The following is a 17730-nucleotide window of genomic DNA, read 5'->3' as shown; positions in this document are numbered from 1 at the left end:
AGCGGTTTTTGTCCAAAAACGGTTTTCTTATTCAACGTTAAAAGTAGAGCGAAAAAATTTGACGCTGCAAAACCTCTCGTTTTTTCGCTCCATTTACTGCTTAGGCCTGACCAAAATCACTACTCCAATTTGACAAAAAAAAACATAGCAGGACAAGTCCTGACGTACAATTCAAAGAAATTTCATTGACTTAACAAAAAACTACACATAGAACGGACTACGAGTGAATTGGGAAAATTTTTATATTTCTATAAAAATCAGATAAAAAACAGTAAATCTATGTCGAAATGCCGCATGTGAACAAAAAACCACTAGCGAGAAATGGAAAAATTGTTCAAAAAAAACTAGGCCTAGTTGAAACAAACTAGAATGAACTAAAAATGGATTGGGAAAACGCATTGGAAAAAAAATCGGAAAAACAGTTGAAACCAAAGTGAAATTGTCTCATGTGAAAAAACCACTAGCGAGAAAGCGAATTTCTGTTCAAACACGGTTTTCTCACTCTACTTTAAAATTAGAGCCAAAAAAATCCACGCCGCAAAACCACTCGCTTTTTCGTTCTACTTCATGTTTCGTCGTGACCAAAATCATACTCCAATTTTACTTCAAAAATCATGAAAATGTGTGAACAGATCTTTAAAAAAGACAGCGCCCCAATACAATTCAAATTCTTTGAATTGTAAAAAAGAGAGCGCCTAAATAATATCCATGGAGAGGCTGACGGCGGCTATTAATAATCAAAAATGCGCGCGCTTAATCTATTTTTGACAATATTTTTCAAAATTTATTTCTTTTGAGATTTTAAAAAATGCTGTTTATAGGCGCTGAAGTGACAAACTTATAAAATCAGGCTGCTCAACTTAGTCTTATATAACAAATCTGCGAAGGATTCTGTATTCTCGTTGCACTCAACCACAAACCGATTAAAGTACGAGAAATTCCTCTCGTTCAGTTGCTCCCGGGCAAAATAATTCAGAGCGGGATGCAGCATAGATAACTTTCAATCGGTGCCAAAAAATTCCGACCAGAGAGGGGCTCAAACCTACGGCCACCGTCGTATTACACTGAAGCTTGACAACTTGACTATCAAGGTCTTGTCATCCCGTCTCTTACAATCAGTTTTACATTAAAAAGACACACGTTTACAACAATAACTTCAAATTTCGGCACATGAAAGTCAATCGAAAAGTTAAATCAGCCTGACAAAATAATTTCACAAAAACAACAGGACTAAAATAATTGCTATCTCTCAGAGCGGTAAATCAAATTTGCTTTGAAAACTAAAATTCAAAATATGATTATATTACAGCATACTTCATTTAAAACTAATTTGTACGAAAGCGAGTCAATTTTACATCAGAAAAATCAATTTCCGTGACTTAACAGTTAGTCGTCTTTGCGCTGAAAATGTCTCCAACTTTTGACCATACATGAAGAGCATAAAAATTATTAGTCGGCATTGCAAACACTTCCACGGCTAAATTGCTCAGTGGCAACAAACCGTTCAAAACAATATCGATTTTTCTGAACGAGTCGAGGGCGAAAAAGGTTTCATCAGGGGTAATTTGACACGACTCCCAACTTCGCTTCTCGGGGCCATTTACATCTCGAATCGGATTCATACATTTAGACGTCTCGTAATCGGACAACTTTATACCGTGAGGTTGCGCAATCATCTCGGTTGCAATTACGCAATAGTGCGTGTTTGGCTGGGAGTGGTACAATGCAATGGAAAGGGAATTGCATGTTGATTTCGCACTGTCCACGTGAATTTGTGTTTTAGATGTGAATGAAAGCGGATTGTGCTGAGAGATGTCATCTGAAATATAATCCATATGTCAAATGAAAAATATAACATAGAAACCCCCCACCGTCTACAGTTAACACTCAAGTGCCAGCCGATGTTTGACTCAAAATTCAACATGGATTATAAGTTGGTGTACAATTTTGACATGACCAAAACAATTTCCATATTATAATTTTAGAAGTCCCTTCGAAGTCACGTATGATGAGAAAAATTAAACACAAAAATGATTTGAAAACTTACTCCCAAGCGTAACAAAGGACGTACAAATAAGCATTTCAGTTACTGAGCGGTTCAATAAACGACAGAATATTCTCAATTCAATAACATAACTGTCTAACGTCGGAAGAATCGCTCTCAAACTATTGGGAGCTCGAATCTTCCGCAGCTTGCTACAGACAAGGGGGAGTAACTAAATTCACTTATAATTAACTGCCGCCACTTGAGTTCAGCTGCTGGCAATTGTGAATGAGAGCAATTTAGATAAAGCAAAACAAGAGTAAGAAACATAACCGACTAACGTCGGGCGAATTGCTCTCAAACGACCGGCGAGCGGTTGGCTTCGTCAGTAGCTAGCCACGGTTTATTGAACCCAGCGCTAGCTTGATTCGACTCTTCAACTTTTAGTTTTCTAGCTTTGTGTGTAAACAAATCAAATAGAAAACATAATTAAAAAATTTTGCAAAAATATTGCAAAATTTGAAAAAGCTTCCAGATTTCGCAGTGAAAATGTTCACAACTATTTTTTCTCTCCTGAATTATGTCAAGTAACCCATCTGCAAGACTTGAAAAACTTCATTGGCCAGTATTGATAGTTAAACACAGAAAAGGACAAGAACACTCAAAAATTTTGAAAACAATCGCAATTTTTAACAAAATCTTGCTAAAACTCAAGACATTAAAATCTTCAAAACCACTTTCATTGCCCCAAGAGACTATCCAGTATCACTATTTCAAGCTTTAATTAGTTTTACTGGCTCAAAAACATCCATAAACTTGGACAACAATTTTTCGAAAAGTTAAAAAAAAATAAATTTTATCAAAAAAGAGCTAAAGCTGGAGTCATTATAATATTGATAATAATTCCATGAATCTAGAAACTATGCGAAAGCTTTTCATGACGCTTGGAGGAGGTCTCTAGGACCCTGCTGCCGAAAAAATTATAAAAACTTCAAAAAGATTAAAGAAAACTAAAAAAAAATTGCAAATAATTTTAAAAATTGCCTCTTAAAATCTTGAAAAACCTTCCATTACACCTAGAAGCTATGCAATAACCTCAACTCAAACTCTAGAGGAGGTTATTTGGCTGTTGAGGTTGGAGAAACCAAGAAAACGACTTAGAAAATGACCAAGAAAAAAATTAGAAGTTGCAAAAAAAATGCTAAAATTTGTGATAAAAGTTGTAACTAATCCATGGCCAACAAACACTTTTCAGTAACTCATTATCCAACCCTAACGGAGATTTTCTGTTAGGCTGAAAAACCTGAAAAAATGACAATAATGACAAATAAACTGATAATAGCGATAATAAACTGACAATAAATGTTAAAAAAAACTTAAAAAGTGCAAGTTTTATCAAAAAAATGCTGAAATTCGTCGTGTTGAAAAATTCCGCCGGGGGTGGGGGGGGGGGGTACACGGGGGTTTGATGGCGAGGGGGTGGGCAACAGTGGGGTTGGTGGGGGGGCAACAGCGCGATGGGGGGGCGGCAATAGGGGGGGGGGGGTCAACAGTGGGGGTGTCGTCAACCTCTAAGAACCGCCCTTCACAACCTAAGTATAAGTCTCCAAAACAGTTTGAGCTGAAACAGAGCTAAAGGCTCTAAGAGCAGTTAATGCCCGCTGGGCGCTACCTGTTTATCCCGTTTTTGAGGACAAAAAGTCAAAAGCGTCAGACGGAAAATGGTCAAGCGAAAAATCGCATAAAAAAAAGACCGACAGGACTAATATAATTGCTACAAACTTCGTTTGAGAGCAATTAACAAGAAAAAACTATACTTTGGAAAATTGTGGCAGGAAATAAAGAAAAATTGCTCCGCTTCTTGGTAACGTTCTCAAAACCAAATTGATGCCACTAAAAAGGTCTTCACTCATGCATAAGCTTTGAAAAGGCTTGGTTGGCCCCTCGATATCAAACACGTCATATTAACGAAAATTTCAAAAGATGAAAACTTTATCTAGATTTTATCTAGATATTGGTAAAGATCTTGACATTATTATTTTTATCTTTAAATCATTTCATTAATATCCAAAACTAACCACTGACCCATCGTCAAGCCCATGAAAGTTTAATTGACTTCTAAAGATTGTAAAACTTGCAAGATGACCACAACTTTCAAAACACTAGGAAATGGCAAATTTTAATGAAAAATTGCTATAATTTGTAATATCTATATTTTGAAAACAACTTTATTGCCACTAAAATCTATGCAGTAACTTAGTATCAACATCTGAAGATCGAATGCCAAAAAATTTTCAAAGCATTGAAAAAATCAGGATCATTTTGCATGTTTAATTTTGCAGTACCAGATATACACAAAAGTGGATTGGGGGGACTGATGTGGGCGCGGTGGGTGGGGTGTGGGATCAATTTCTAAGAATCGCCCTTCACACCATAAGAATAAGTCTCCAAAATCGTTTCTGTTAATCGCATACTTGAAGACTAGTGGTCTGAACGGCTCTAAGAGAACTTAATGCAAACTGGGCGCAACCTCTTATCCCGTTTCTGATGGCGAAAGTTAAATGCTTCAGACGAAATATCGGCCAGGCAAAAATTTGCATATAAGAGACAAACAGGATTAATACATTTGCTAAAAATTGCTTTTGAGAGCAATTAACAAAGATTTCCTAAAAAGTGGCTGTTAAGCCATGTATGATAAATACAAAAGCGTCAGACAAAAAATCGATCAAGCGAAAATTGCATAAGAAAAGACCGACGGGACTAACACAATTGCTACAACTTCGTTCGCAAATATAAAGCCCATGCAGCTTGATCACTCCAAGCAAATGGAAGACCAATAAAGATAGCTAAGGGCCTCCTCGATGGCGAGCGACTGTTTATCACGTTTTGAAAGCTTAATTTGATGGGAAAAAACGTGTCCAAAAATCTTACAAAAATATAGCACGACAAGTTATGAATTATAATCCGAAGATTTGAATTAACTAATGACCTAAGCATAGAGATTTTTCCAGCAACATCACACTTTTCAGTCAACAAAGCATGACTTAAATTAGCAAAGGTTAACAAAAATCTATAAACAATTTAATAAAATTTGGTTTTCCAAAACTTAAATTTGTAAAAATCATCAACATAACAGCTTTTATGACTATTGACACAAAGCATCCTCAGAATGCGAGCATTATACAACAACATTGTCTCAACTTGGCAAAAGGATCTTTTTGAAAACTAGTGTCCTCCAAGAAAAAAAGAAAACTATATAAGGATCTCATTAACTAAAGCATTGAATACAACTTTAGTCAAAAGAATCTTTTTAAAACCCATTAGGTTAAAAAGAGGCAAGATTCAAAAATTGAACAAAATATCGAAAACAATTGGTATCACGTCATCAAAAATAAGAGCTTAAAAGTGAAGCCGATATATTCGCTACACTACAAGGCCAATGTATACTGATGACGACCACAAGAGAAGCAACAAAAACAGGAAGAACTCAAAAATCCACCAATCGTTTTTTAGAACAAAGTGTCAAAGTCACGAAAACCACTGGTATGAATTCAACCGATTATTTACATTCGTTTAAGCCTCTGTTGAAATCAACCGATTAAGCGTGTCATTAATCGGTATTAATTGACAAAACAACAAAAAGCACAACAACTGCATACATTTTTCTGCAATATTCGCAAATGTTTTTTGAAAATAAATACTGTCAGGGTTATAAAATTCATCCACTAAAAACTTGAAAGAACAACTAAGATCATTTATGCCTGATTAGCAACCGAAGAGACTAGCCCTTAATGAGACTATTAAAAACACAAAATGGATAACACCTACAGTCGAATTTCAAAAATTCGCTACTTTGAAAACCATAAGTGTTAAAGTAAAAGAAATACTTAGCTATTTGAATTTGACTTCACAAATGAAGTCAAGTTTATCAGCTAAAAATCTGTAGACGCCTTATCCAGCGTATGATTTGTGACCAAGACTCAGTTGATTTAAAAAAGAGAAGGCGATACAAGGAAGACAAACGACTGAAAAGACTTGTTAGTCGCTCGAGTCAAATTAGACGTCGAATCAGTTGGGTCAAACAACTCAGGCAAATAAATGTTTTTTTAATTTCAGAACTGTCGTGGAGTTACTGCACAAAAACAGCATAGAAAACAAACAAGGCATGCATTTCAATTTTATCTCGAGAAAATTTTTCAATTTTATCTCGAGAAAATTTTTCAATTTCAATTTTTCCCGAGAAAATTTTTCCCGCTGATATCTCTTGCTTTCTTTAAAAAAACAGATTGAATAGAAGCTACATTTGACCTTACAAATGCAGTTAAATTCACCGATTTAAAAACTGTAGATCACCATAAATAGCTCCTGTTTGTAAAAAAAACAATAGAAGATTAAACATAACCGAATATGGTCGACCATTTGCTCTCAAACGGCAGACGTAGAGCTGGTTTTGATTTGTTGCCTAAATGTTAAGCCAGACACCCTGACTGTTTGAGGGGGAGCAAAGAGTGCTGGGTGGAGTTGAGGACAAACGAATGGCGGGGTCCAAGGAAACCTAATGTTGCCTTTTACACACTAAAGAAGCCTTCACACAGTCTCTTACAGTACAGTGTCTCCTAAGCAGTTTTGCGGACTACTTTCTTGGCAACTGGTAAGGCTCTCAGCAAACTTCTCAGCAACTCAGTCCCTCGGCCTTGACCAGTTTACCATTAGTGTCAAAACAAACAAAATTTGTTGATCAGACTAAGACAGCCGGAAGATTGCCGAAATAACTGGGAAACTTTTAAGACCCAAACATATTGAAACTAAAAAGTTTGATATTCAAATTCGTTGATTTAATTTGTTCGTCATGCTTTATTATTAACATTTTTTATCATTATTTATCCTATAGCGACCTCGAAAGGGCTCAGAGTGATCTCACATTTAGAGTGAGGTATGTCCGTTATGATAAAAAATCGCACATCTTAGCATCAAACAAACTCGCCGCCAATTAGTTTAAGAAATGAGGTCAAGCACATAAATGTAGCAAAAGAGCAGTGAAATAGCGGTATGAACAGAATTGATCTTTTGAAGTGTGCGACGTAAAATAGCTACACCCAGCTTGCAGCTATAAGACCAACAGGACTAATATAACATCCACAAAGATTTTTTGAGAGCACTTAATAGCATCAGCTATCGTTTTGTGGCTATTAAAACGGAGTTATCGTTATAAACCAATTGGAAATAACCGACTAACGTCGGGCGAGTGGCTCTCAAACGACCGGCGAGCGGTTGGCTTAGGTAGTAGCCATCTGGGGCTAAGGGATGCTAGCAATAGGGGGTGACCGATAAGTGTGCGTTTGTGTGGGTGGGGGGGGGGGAGGGAGCGTAGAGGGGCTCAAACGATAGGAGGGGGTCAAGCGAGGGGGGGGGGGGTAGGGTTGCGAAGAAGGTTAGATGAGAGGGGGTTCAAATCGACAGGCAGAGGGGCCGGACAATGGGGAGTGTTTAGGTGGGAAGGGGGGGGGATGAGGGGAGGGCTGATTTCCTTCAAGTTTAATTTCAAAATGAATATGAAAACTGTAGCATTCCTAAAGCTAAAAAATTTAGTTACAGACGTTCAATTACGAGTTCATTTAACAAACAACAGTCGGATGATTCGATCGTAGCTTGAAAAACCCGGGGGAGGGAAACGGTTAAATATGAAACAAAAATTTTATTCATGGAGACAGAAAACAGTTCCTAATAATCTAAATTTAACTTTCAGACTTTAAAAAAATTCACGAGTGGCAAAATTATCAGCACATTTTTTCAAAGTTTTTATGCAATGCACATGCCTTAGTGGAACGTCGATCTTGATACGCAAGTACTACAACCGATCAAATTATCACCACCTAAGTTCAATGTGAACATGGGGTTTTATTTCCGCGGAGGTTTATTTCGCAATAGAATCGGGTTTTTTCCGTGGGGGTTTATTTCCCAGACCCATTTACCTGTGAAGAAGTATCGCATGGCAACCATTTCATTTTTGCGCCCATTGATCAGTCTAATTGCCGAATGAGGCTTCACTTCGAATACCTCTAAGTGATCTTTCACTTTAATCTTCTGAGAGTCCACCCTCACACGCATTGCCGAATAGCATGCCTGAAAATAAACAACCAGGAAAAGGCAAAATGAGGCTAAGTATCGTGATCACTTGAACATAGCTTGATTAGCTCAATGAACACAAGAAGCAGTTGCTTCCAAGAATTATCGGCAGTTTCATTGCATCTGACTTAATGCACTTGAACTTTACCAGTTTACCCCACTTCGTGCAACGAAACGTCAAATTCGTACCAGATGAATTTAACGCATAAAGTAAATACGTAAATACATGATTGAAACAATTGCAAAAATTGGTTTGCTAGCAAATAAAACAGCGGGATAAACCCAGAACGAACAGCTGACAGAATGTCCACAATGATTTTCACACCTTTCATCTTGAACTATCATTCTATGTCATTTCTTTAATCAAAACAACTTTTTTCCTGCAAAACTAAATCAAAGGTGCACAGGGTTCTAACAGTCTAGAAACTGTCTTGATAAATGGTATAAATGGTCTTTATTTAACTTCAATCTCCTTGAACTCTGTCAGAGTGATATCTGTTTTAACTCGAAATGACTCCTTTTTCCCACATATCCACTTCCTGAAAAAGGTTTGTTTGTTAGTTTTTATAATTTTTTTTCGAAATGGACCTCTACAAAAATTAGGGGACACAGCAAAACATTGGTGAAGCAAGGTCCAGCCGTTTGCTAAGTTTGGCAAAGTAACGGTTAATGTTATTAAAATTCCCAGTCTTCAGCCCTACTGTCAATTCCAGCTACTTTTTCCAAAATGGGATTCCAACGATTTGTCGAGTATCACAAAGTTACAGTTACTATAATGAAATTTCGTCTGTATTCAGCTTTACTGTTATTTCTAGCTGGAAAACTCTTTTCGGCCTAGTCAGCGCTACAGATGAGAACAAATAGTCAAGTTTTAAGATTTTCTATGGTCGTTTGATTAATTGAGCGGAGAAAATATATCAGAGAGTTGCTCACTTCTTTCTGCATTTTCTGCTTTGTTTTGTTTGTTGTTTTCTAAGAGAAAGCCTTCAAGGATCCAGCTTTGCCGTGCATCCTAATAGTCCTCGCCAATACATTACGGCCTTAGTGGACGCCTTCTCGATGACGGTCCTGTATAAGGTGTATACTGTGCATAATGTGCTGAGATTCACTTAGAAAGCACACTATACTGTAAACTTTTTCTCAATGGTTGTTTGATAAAGTGACCGGAAAAAATATTTCCGATAACTGCTCACTTTTTTTGCTTCTGTTTGCATTCTTAGTAAGAGTCGGCAAGGATCCGGGCTTGCCGTGCATCTTTAAAGTGCTCTCGAATAATTTGGATCCATAGTGAAGCCTTCCCGGAGGCGCTATTTGTTTGATTAATGGTTGTTTGATAAACTTAACCGGAGAACTGCTTCCGATAGCTGCTCACATTTTTGCTTTTTATGCTTTGTTTGTTTGTATTATTAGTGAGAGTCTCTAAGGATCCGGCTTTGCCGTGCATCCTAAGTGCTCTCCAATGATTTGGACACTAAGTGAAGCCTTCCTGTCGGCGGTCCTGTATAAGGTGTGCACTATATGCATACCAAGCCGAGATTCACATAAAAATTGAATACTGGAAATTATTTTCTCAATGGTCGATTGATATATTGACCAAAAAAAAATCCGATAGCTGCCGACTTTTTGCTATTTTTTGTTTCCTCAACGAGAGCCTCCAAACATTCGGCTTCGCCTTGCATCCTAAGTGCTCTCCAATAGTTTGGGGCCTTAGTGGACGCCCTCTCGAATGCTGTCCTGTATAAGGTTATGTACTATATGCATACTGACCTGAGTTCTACTTAAAAATTACATATTACTGGAAACTAATTTCCCAATGGTCGGTTGATAAATTGATCGTAGATAAAAAAAATCCAAAGACTGCTCACTGGTTTTTATGTTCTCTGTTTGTTTGTTTTCTTAGAGAAAGCCTTCAAGGATCCCGCTTTGTCGTGCATCCTAATAGTGCTCGCCGATAGATTGCGGCCTTAGTGGGCGCCTTCTCGATGACGGTCCTGTATAAGGTATATACTGTGCATAATGTGCTGAGATTCACTTAGAAAGCACACTATACTGTAAACTGTTTTCTCAATGGCTGTTTGATAAAGTGACCGGAAAAAAATATTTCCGATAACTGATCACTTTTTTGCTTCATTTGTTTGCATTTTTAGTACGAGTCGGCAAGCATTCGGCTTTGCCGTGCATCCTAAGCGCTCTCCAATAGTTTGGGGCCTTAGTGAACGCCCTCTCGACTGCTGTCCTGTATAAGGTTATGTACTATATGCATACTGACCTGAGTTTCACTTAAAAATTACATATTACTGGAAACTAATTTCACAATTGTCGGTTAATAAATTGATCATAGATAAAAAATCCAAAGACTGCTCACTGGTTTTTATGTTCTCTGTTGTTTGTTTTCATAGAGAAAGCCTTAAAGGATCCCGCTTTGCCGTGCATCCTAAGTGCCCGCCAATAGATCGGTGCCTTGGAGGGCGCCTTCTCGATGACCGTCCTGTATAAGGTGTGTACTGTGTATACTATACTGTGCTGAAATTCACTAAGAAAGCACATTATACTGGACACTGTTTTCTCAATGGTTGTTTGATAAATTGACCGGAAAATATAACTGCTCACTGTTTTGCTTTGTTTGTTTGCATTCTTAAAAAGAGTCTGCAGGGATCCGGGTCTGCAAGGATCCTCTTAGGAACCGGCTTTGCCGTGCATCCTAATAGTGCTCTCCAATAGTTTGGGGCCTTAATGATCAGCTTCTCGGTTGCGATCCTGTACGGTATGTACTATATGCAAACTGAGCTTAGTTCAACTATAAGGTAGGTACTATATGCATACTGAGCCTAGTTTAACTTTGAAATTACTTCATACTGGAAACTATTTTCTTAATAATTGTTTGATAAAATGACCGGAGAAAATATTTTCGATAACTGCTCACCTGTTTTTGCGTTTTGTGCTTTATATGTTTGTTTTTGAGAGCCCTCAACTATCCGGCTTTGTCGAGCATCTTAATAGTGCTCTCCAATACTCTGGGGCCTTACTGGACGCCTTCTCGATGGCGGTCCTGTATAAGGTGTGTACTGTGTATACTGAGCTGATATTCACTTGAAAACCACGCCATACTGGAAACTGTTTTCTCAATGGAATGGTTGTTTGATAAATTGACGGGAGAAAATATTTCCCATAGCTGCCATTTGGTTTGGCTTTTCTGCTTTGTTTTTGCTTGTTGTCTGTGAGAGCCTCTAAGGATCCGGCTTTGCCTTGCATCCTAATAGTGGTCTCCACTAGTTTTGGGCGTTAATGGACACCTTCTCGGTTGCGGCCCTGTATAAGGTATGTACTATATGCATACTGCGCTTAGTTTAACTTTAAAATTACTTCATATTGGAAACTATTTTCTTAATAATTGCTTGATAAATTGACGGGAGAAAAAATTTCCCATAGCTGCCACTTTTTGGCTTTTATGCTTTGTTTTTGCTTGTTGTCTGTGAGAGCCTCTAAGGATCCGGCTTTGCCGAGCATCCTAATAGTGCTCTCCAATACTTCGGGGCCTTAGTGGACGCCTTCTCGATGGCGGTCATTTATAAAGTGTGTACTATGTACACTATGTGTGCATGTTGTGTATTCCGCAGAGATCCTTTGAAAAATAACGTCATAGTGTAAACTTTTTCTCAATGGTCGGTTGATATATTGACCAAAGAAATCTGTTCCGACAGATGTTCACTTGTTTTTTGCTTTGTTTGTTTTCTTAGAGAGAGCCCTTAAAGATCCAGCTTTGCTGTGTATCTTTCTGGTGTTCTCCCATAGTTTCGGGCTTTAAAATACGCCTTTTTCACGACTAAATTGGTTGCTCAAACACCTGAATTCATCTGAACTGTTCAGGCAGATTTTTCTCACCTATAATACAACTTAACTTGCCTGAACTTTTTGACAGCGATTGCTGAATTCTCTTTTATTTTTAATGCTTATTAGCATATTGTACTACAAAAGGTATATATTGATGGACTGATTGTCAATGTAATGTAATGTAATCATGTGTAGTGGCAAGTTTATCTTCATACAAAATATCAAAGCATTTAAGAACAATTTTACCTGTACTAGAAGGTAAATGTTGAACCATTGCATGTTTCTCACTTCCGTAATGTCGACTTTGATGCTCTCCAAGGGCCTGAGAGAGACATATCTCAACATAAAAGGAGTGGCCACCTCTGAAATAAAGGAACTAAAGTTAGCAAGCGAAAAGTGAAACAGCGAAGATTTTCTAGATCAAGAAAATTTATGAAATCGAGAAATGGCAGTGGCAAAATAAGCACATCAACCGCACCTCCGGAAAATTCACTCACTGTGTACAACAAACACGCTTGCACAATGCATGAAATCACTGTAGCGCATATCAAGCACAACTGATATCAGCCCCATAAACAATAGGAAAAATTTAAAGATCTTTGGATCTGTTTTAGATGTGTTGTCATACCACTAAGGGAAATTTGTAGCCTCATTTTCCTATTCAAGAATCAATATTTAACCCAGATCCTATCAAGCAGATCTTAAAACCCAATTTAGGGCCCCTTAACAATTGATTTCTCCTGAAATTAGAAAATATTGTTCTTAAAAGCGGTAGAGAAATTAAAACCCTTTCTAAATCATAAAAATATCAGCCCTCAAGCTTTCACCGCAGAAAAGATTCTTAAATACAAGTGACATCCTGCCACTGTAATTAGATGGGTTACTATGGCTCATTACCTTTAAAATCCACTGGCGGAATAAGTTGCTGGAAGTAAGGTGTGATCAGTTTAGTTATGGGATGTTGCATTGATATCAGCCCCACTGGCTTCTCTTTCTCGTAGCGCAACCTAAAATTACACCCGATTTAAGGACTTGAAAAAATTGCAACTCGTTTGTACATTTCAGTGAAGTTGAAGCAATTGTTATCGAAAAAATAGGAACACACTAATTGAGAAATAGACTTTTGAAGAGACAAAAAAATACCTGTTGAAAACAGTTCACAAAGATCATGGATCAGGTGACATGCGGCTCTGTAAAGTACGATATCATGCCATTCACACCAAAAAACCCCGTGTACGTTCTGTGGTCCATCTTTTAGTATTTTAAGTTATGAGAAACACATTACGTGGCAGAAATCCAAGTTGCTATTTACCATTAAAAATGGTTTAGTTACTGGCGAACAAAAGTCACAGAACCATAAACTTTGTCACTAGTAATCACGGGCAAACGTATACCATGTTTACGACTTTGAGCATTCAGTCAGTCTAAAATATGATTGCTCGAATTTTAATTAGGAATTATTTGAGACCCAATTCAGAGAATTAATTGTTCCCGTGCGAAGTAACATGGGTAGTTGAAAAACTGATAATTGTCTTCTTAATCCACAATAAGAATCACAGGGGACTTTTCAGAAATTAAAAACCAATTAGCTTTTCTTTCATTTCGGTATAATTGACAAGTTGCTAAATATGGCAGGTAGTAACTGCGGGTAACAGTCACAGCACGGACAAGAGTGCCGAGGAGCGTTGATCTTAAAATATGGCTCGAAAACTTTTGCCAAGCAATGGAAAAGTAAAATTGAAAGCACTTTTTTAAAAAAGACTCGAAAATTGTTCAATAAGATCAGGTGCGATAACCGAACTTTAAAACTGAAGGTTTTCAGGCCCCTTTAACTAATTTTATAAAGAGAATGGCGTTCGGTAAGCTGACGCACAATGTTCAAACCCTATAACTAACTCATAAACTAGAAAAAAACGAACATAACGCAAAAAGTAGTTGAAAATAGTAGAGCGTAGTCATATAGTGCAGCGTTAGCTTTTCACAATTGGTATTTAAAAAATTTTGATGGCATTAAGATTTAAAATGCGGCTACTTCGTACTCTTTTAAAGTTGTACACATGGTATGCAATTTTAGTTTCCATCCTTAGTCTTCTGTAGGTAAAAAAACGCACACATTTTTGTGGTACATTTTTTTTAAAATTGACTCGGAAATTGGATAACCAAGATAGGGCAAACGTACTCTAAATTTCAATGCATTGATTTTTTGCAATTGACAGCTTTTAAACCGGAGTCAATCATACCAAAACTAGGCAAAAATCATCAGAATTTATATCTTTCCAGAAGTGATTTTAAAATTTTTCTTTCAACCTATTTTCTATTTGCTAGGCTCAAGCAACCAAAAAGTCTGGTATTAAAATTAACTTTTTCAAAGTTTATCGCCTCGATTATATACAATCGCCTCGATGATATCATTGAATACTTCTAAAGGAAAATTATAAACCAAGGATACTTTTCTGAGCTTTTTCTTAACTTTTTCTTTCTAGCCCAACAAAAAATACGAACCTTTAACGCTTAAAGTTCTTGACTTTTTAAGTTTCAGATTTAAAGACTAGCTCTGAGTAGTCTTGAAGAAATTGAAACACAAGTTGTTTTTCTATAAAAGTAAAACAATGAAATTCATTCAAGACTTTGCTCAATGGGATTCCAAAAACCTTCGACAATTTCGAATTTGAACTGTTGAGTTGATAGTTTTTGGTTTTGAATTCATTAAAAATTGTTAAAATCTTCAAACTTCTGTTTCTCTATTTGATCGAAATCTGTTATTATTCTACTTCTGGCTCTTAAAAATAGGAAAAACTCTTGTTCATCGTGCAGATTGAAAATATTTGTGGCATTAAAGATTTTATCGGCAGATTTGTGAAATTGAAGCATCTCTAGTTTTTGCGGAAATTATTTAACCGTTTCCTGCGCAATTCTTTTGTTTGCTTATCATTTTTCCACCTAAAAAATTATAAAAGAATTTTTATTTGCACCATTAGCTAAAAATTTTAATGATTTTAATGACGTTATCAATTCAGATTTACTGCCTCCCTCTTTATTGGACTACAAAAATCGAATTCAATAATTTTTCGGTTATATTTGAGACCCAAAATTTGAAAACAATAGAACCTAATACTTCTTCAATTGTATGGTTTTTTTCTAAGCTTTATACACAGATCATAATGAGTTAATGTTTAAGTGTTTATGTTAAAACTCCATCCGTTTGGTAAATAGAAACTCTTTTACTACTGCTACTACTACAACTACTAGTCTTTCTACATATGTTTGCGAATAAAACCAGAAATTATCTCCCATATTCCTTTCATGTTTCAAAAAATGTTAGCGCCAACAGTTACTCAGAAAACAAACTTGCCAACTTTTTGGCTACGCAAGAAGCTGGTTTTTTAGGCTATGTAATATCCTGAAAACCTGCAAAAACGACAAAAGCAAGAATCTGAAAAAATAAGGAAGTAGTAAGGAAAACGAGAAGCCTCCTTATTGTTCCCGTTCTGTTAGATCCTAACGATAGTTTTTGGCAAAACGAAATATAAACAAAATAACGTAGGAAAAACTGCTCTTGAATGACAGGCGGCGTAGTTTAATTCAGGGTGTGTAGCATAGATACATTTTTCTTTATTGGTGCAAAAATATCAGGAGACGATCGGATTCGATCCCCAACCTCTTGAGTCCGCTTCCGTCACCTCGATGGAGGTATCAACCTCGACTATCAGGGACTTGTCATCTCTAACAATCGGTTTTGTTTGAACAACAAACTTTATGGAGCGAGAGCAGTTGATATTACCCAAAAATCAAGAAGTGCTTGAGAAGTCAAAGGTTAATCTAGAGGAAGAGCGCGAAACGGTCAAGCAAAAAATTTGCATGGAAATCCGTTTACCATAATTGCTTGTTAGTCGAGAGCAATTAACAACATCCGCCAAACCATAAAATTCGGGTTAAACCAAAACATTGTAGCCTTAGCAAACAAAATAAGGATAATTACACGGTGAAAGAAATTACACGATAATTAGACGGAAAAAGAAATAATTTTTCAAATTTGACCAAAGTGACGTTTAAATAGGACGAAAATTAAGATAATCAGTCAAAATTTGAATAAAGTCAACAAAAAAAAAACAAAATTCAAAAATCCACAATCAACGCCTTCTACGCTGGATAGGCTTTCTTAAGATACCACTAATATCTTCTTTGGTTGCTATGTTTATTTGCTTGCGCAAGGCAGATAAAAACAACGACAAATCGCGGAACAAAAAAGTCCAGGTTCATTATTGTTGATTACCAGAGTGGGGTTCGAACATAAAAAATGAGCCCATAATCGCATTTTAAGCACCCCAGACGCTGAGTTAAGAGAAACGAAGAACGGATTTTTCCGTTATTGTCGGTGCCCACCATTAAACTGACGATAGGATACTTACTCTGAAGGCAGGTAAGGTTCGTAGCGATAGTTGGTAGCACATTTCCTGAACAGAGGTTTTGCACACATGCCATAGTCAATAGTTGTAATGTCCTGCATTGAGGAGTAAGCACAGCTGCTACACCTGCAAAAGTGATCAGTTGTTTTCATTAATTAAATGATTTTAACATTTTCAGAGAAATCGGCAGCTTTTTTAGGTAGGTAAACCAACCTGTCAAATGCATTGTATGTGACTACAGTTAAGCATGTCAAATGTAATCCCAGCTGCTCGTATGTGGCGTCCATTTTGGGCCAGCTGAGCCACATATTTTTGAGATGATTTGACTTCAGAAGATCCGACCATTTTTCGCTTGTGGTGTTACTCGTGGGATAAAACACGCCTATAATTTCAACCACTTGATCCCATAAAAACCTAAAAATTGCTTATTTATTTTTAAGTTTAGTGTAAGCTTAAGTTTATTTTTAAGCTTAAGTTAGTGTAAAGCATCAACCAGAAAATAGCCGCAATAGCTTTGTAGATCGGCAGTCTCAAAAAGATAGCAATTTCTTTAACTAAATACTGAGATCTGATATTTGCTATCAAGTAACCTTCATATAGAGTGCCACATACTCACTTGACCTTATCTTCATGATTTAAAGTAAAGAAAAGTCAAATTGAGAGCGAGGAAACCACTTTTGAGAGTGATGTTAAGTCACGTGTGACCAAAAACTCAATCACGCGAAAGAACAAAAACATAGTAGGACAAGTACTGACGTACAATTCAAAGAACTTTCATTTACTAAGCAAAAACTAGACCAAAACTAGAACAAAAAGGGACAATGAGTGAATCGGGAAAACCATTTCCAAAAAATCAGATCAAAAAATTTTTTTTTTAAATCTGAAAATCAATGCCAAAATGCCGCATGTGAACAAAAAACCACTAGCGCGAAATGGCGATTTGGTTCAAACAAAAAACTAGGCCTAGAATGAACTATGAATGGCTCGGGAAAATCATTTAGAACGAAATCCGATCCAAAAAATTGAAAACAGTAAAAAAAATCAAAGTGAAATTGCCGCATATGAAAAAACCACTAGCGAGTTTTAATTTTAGTCAAATACCGTGCGGGTAACAAGTGCCGGTAACTCTGAAACAGTGCGGGTAACAAGTGTTGTTCCACAATGGTAACTACAAGGTCCACTTCTATTCATCATTTTTGTTAACGATCTTCCTCTACAAGTAACTAAGTGTGAAGCCTTTGGTTATGCAGACGACTTCAAGCTTGTTGCAACGAATAGTGAAATCATTAAATACGATATAAAACAAATAGAAGAGTGGTGTTTAAACAAAAAATGATAGTAAACAAAAATAAGTGTTATAACTTGTCAATCAAAAGTCAATAC

The 17730-nt window shown here is 36.7% G+C and overlaps 1 protein-coding gene across 1 annotated transcript; it reads right to left on the bottom strand.

The window, feature by feature from the left end:
- Positions 1-1267: 1267 nt before the first annotated feature.
- On the bottom strand, positions 1268-16786 carry LOC142354910 (uncharacterized). The gene is made up of 6 exons (XM_075407245.1): positions 16561-16786; positions 16351-16473; positions 12839-12948; positions 12188-12303; positions 7957-8107; positions 1268-1819 (listed from the first exon to the last, which is right to left on the bottom strand). Exons 1-6 carry the CDS (start codon positions 16653-16655, stop codon positions 1380-1382), a joined length of 1035 nt encoding a protein of 344 aa, XP_075263360.1. The 5' UTR covers positions 16656-16786; the 3' UTR covers positions 1268-1379.
- Between the last annotated feature and the right edge of the window lie 944 nt (positions 16787-17730).

Source organism: Convolutriloba macropyga, unplaced genomic scaffold, assembly GCF_964194025.1.
Source record: "Convolutriloba macropyga unplaced genomic scaffold, txConMacr16.3 SCAFFOLD_1998, whole genome shotgun sequence".
NCBI classification, from domain to species: domain Eukaryota; kingdom Metazoa; phylum Xenacoelomorpha; order Acoela; family Convolutidae; genus Convolutriloba; species Convolutriloba macropyga.
The sequence above is the reverse complement of the archived record's forward strand: the minus strand, read 5'-3'. Positions and strand labels throughout refer to the sequence as shown.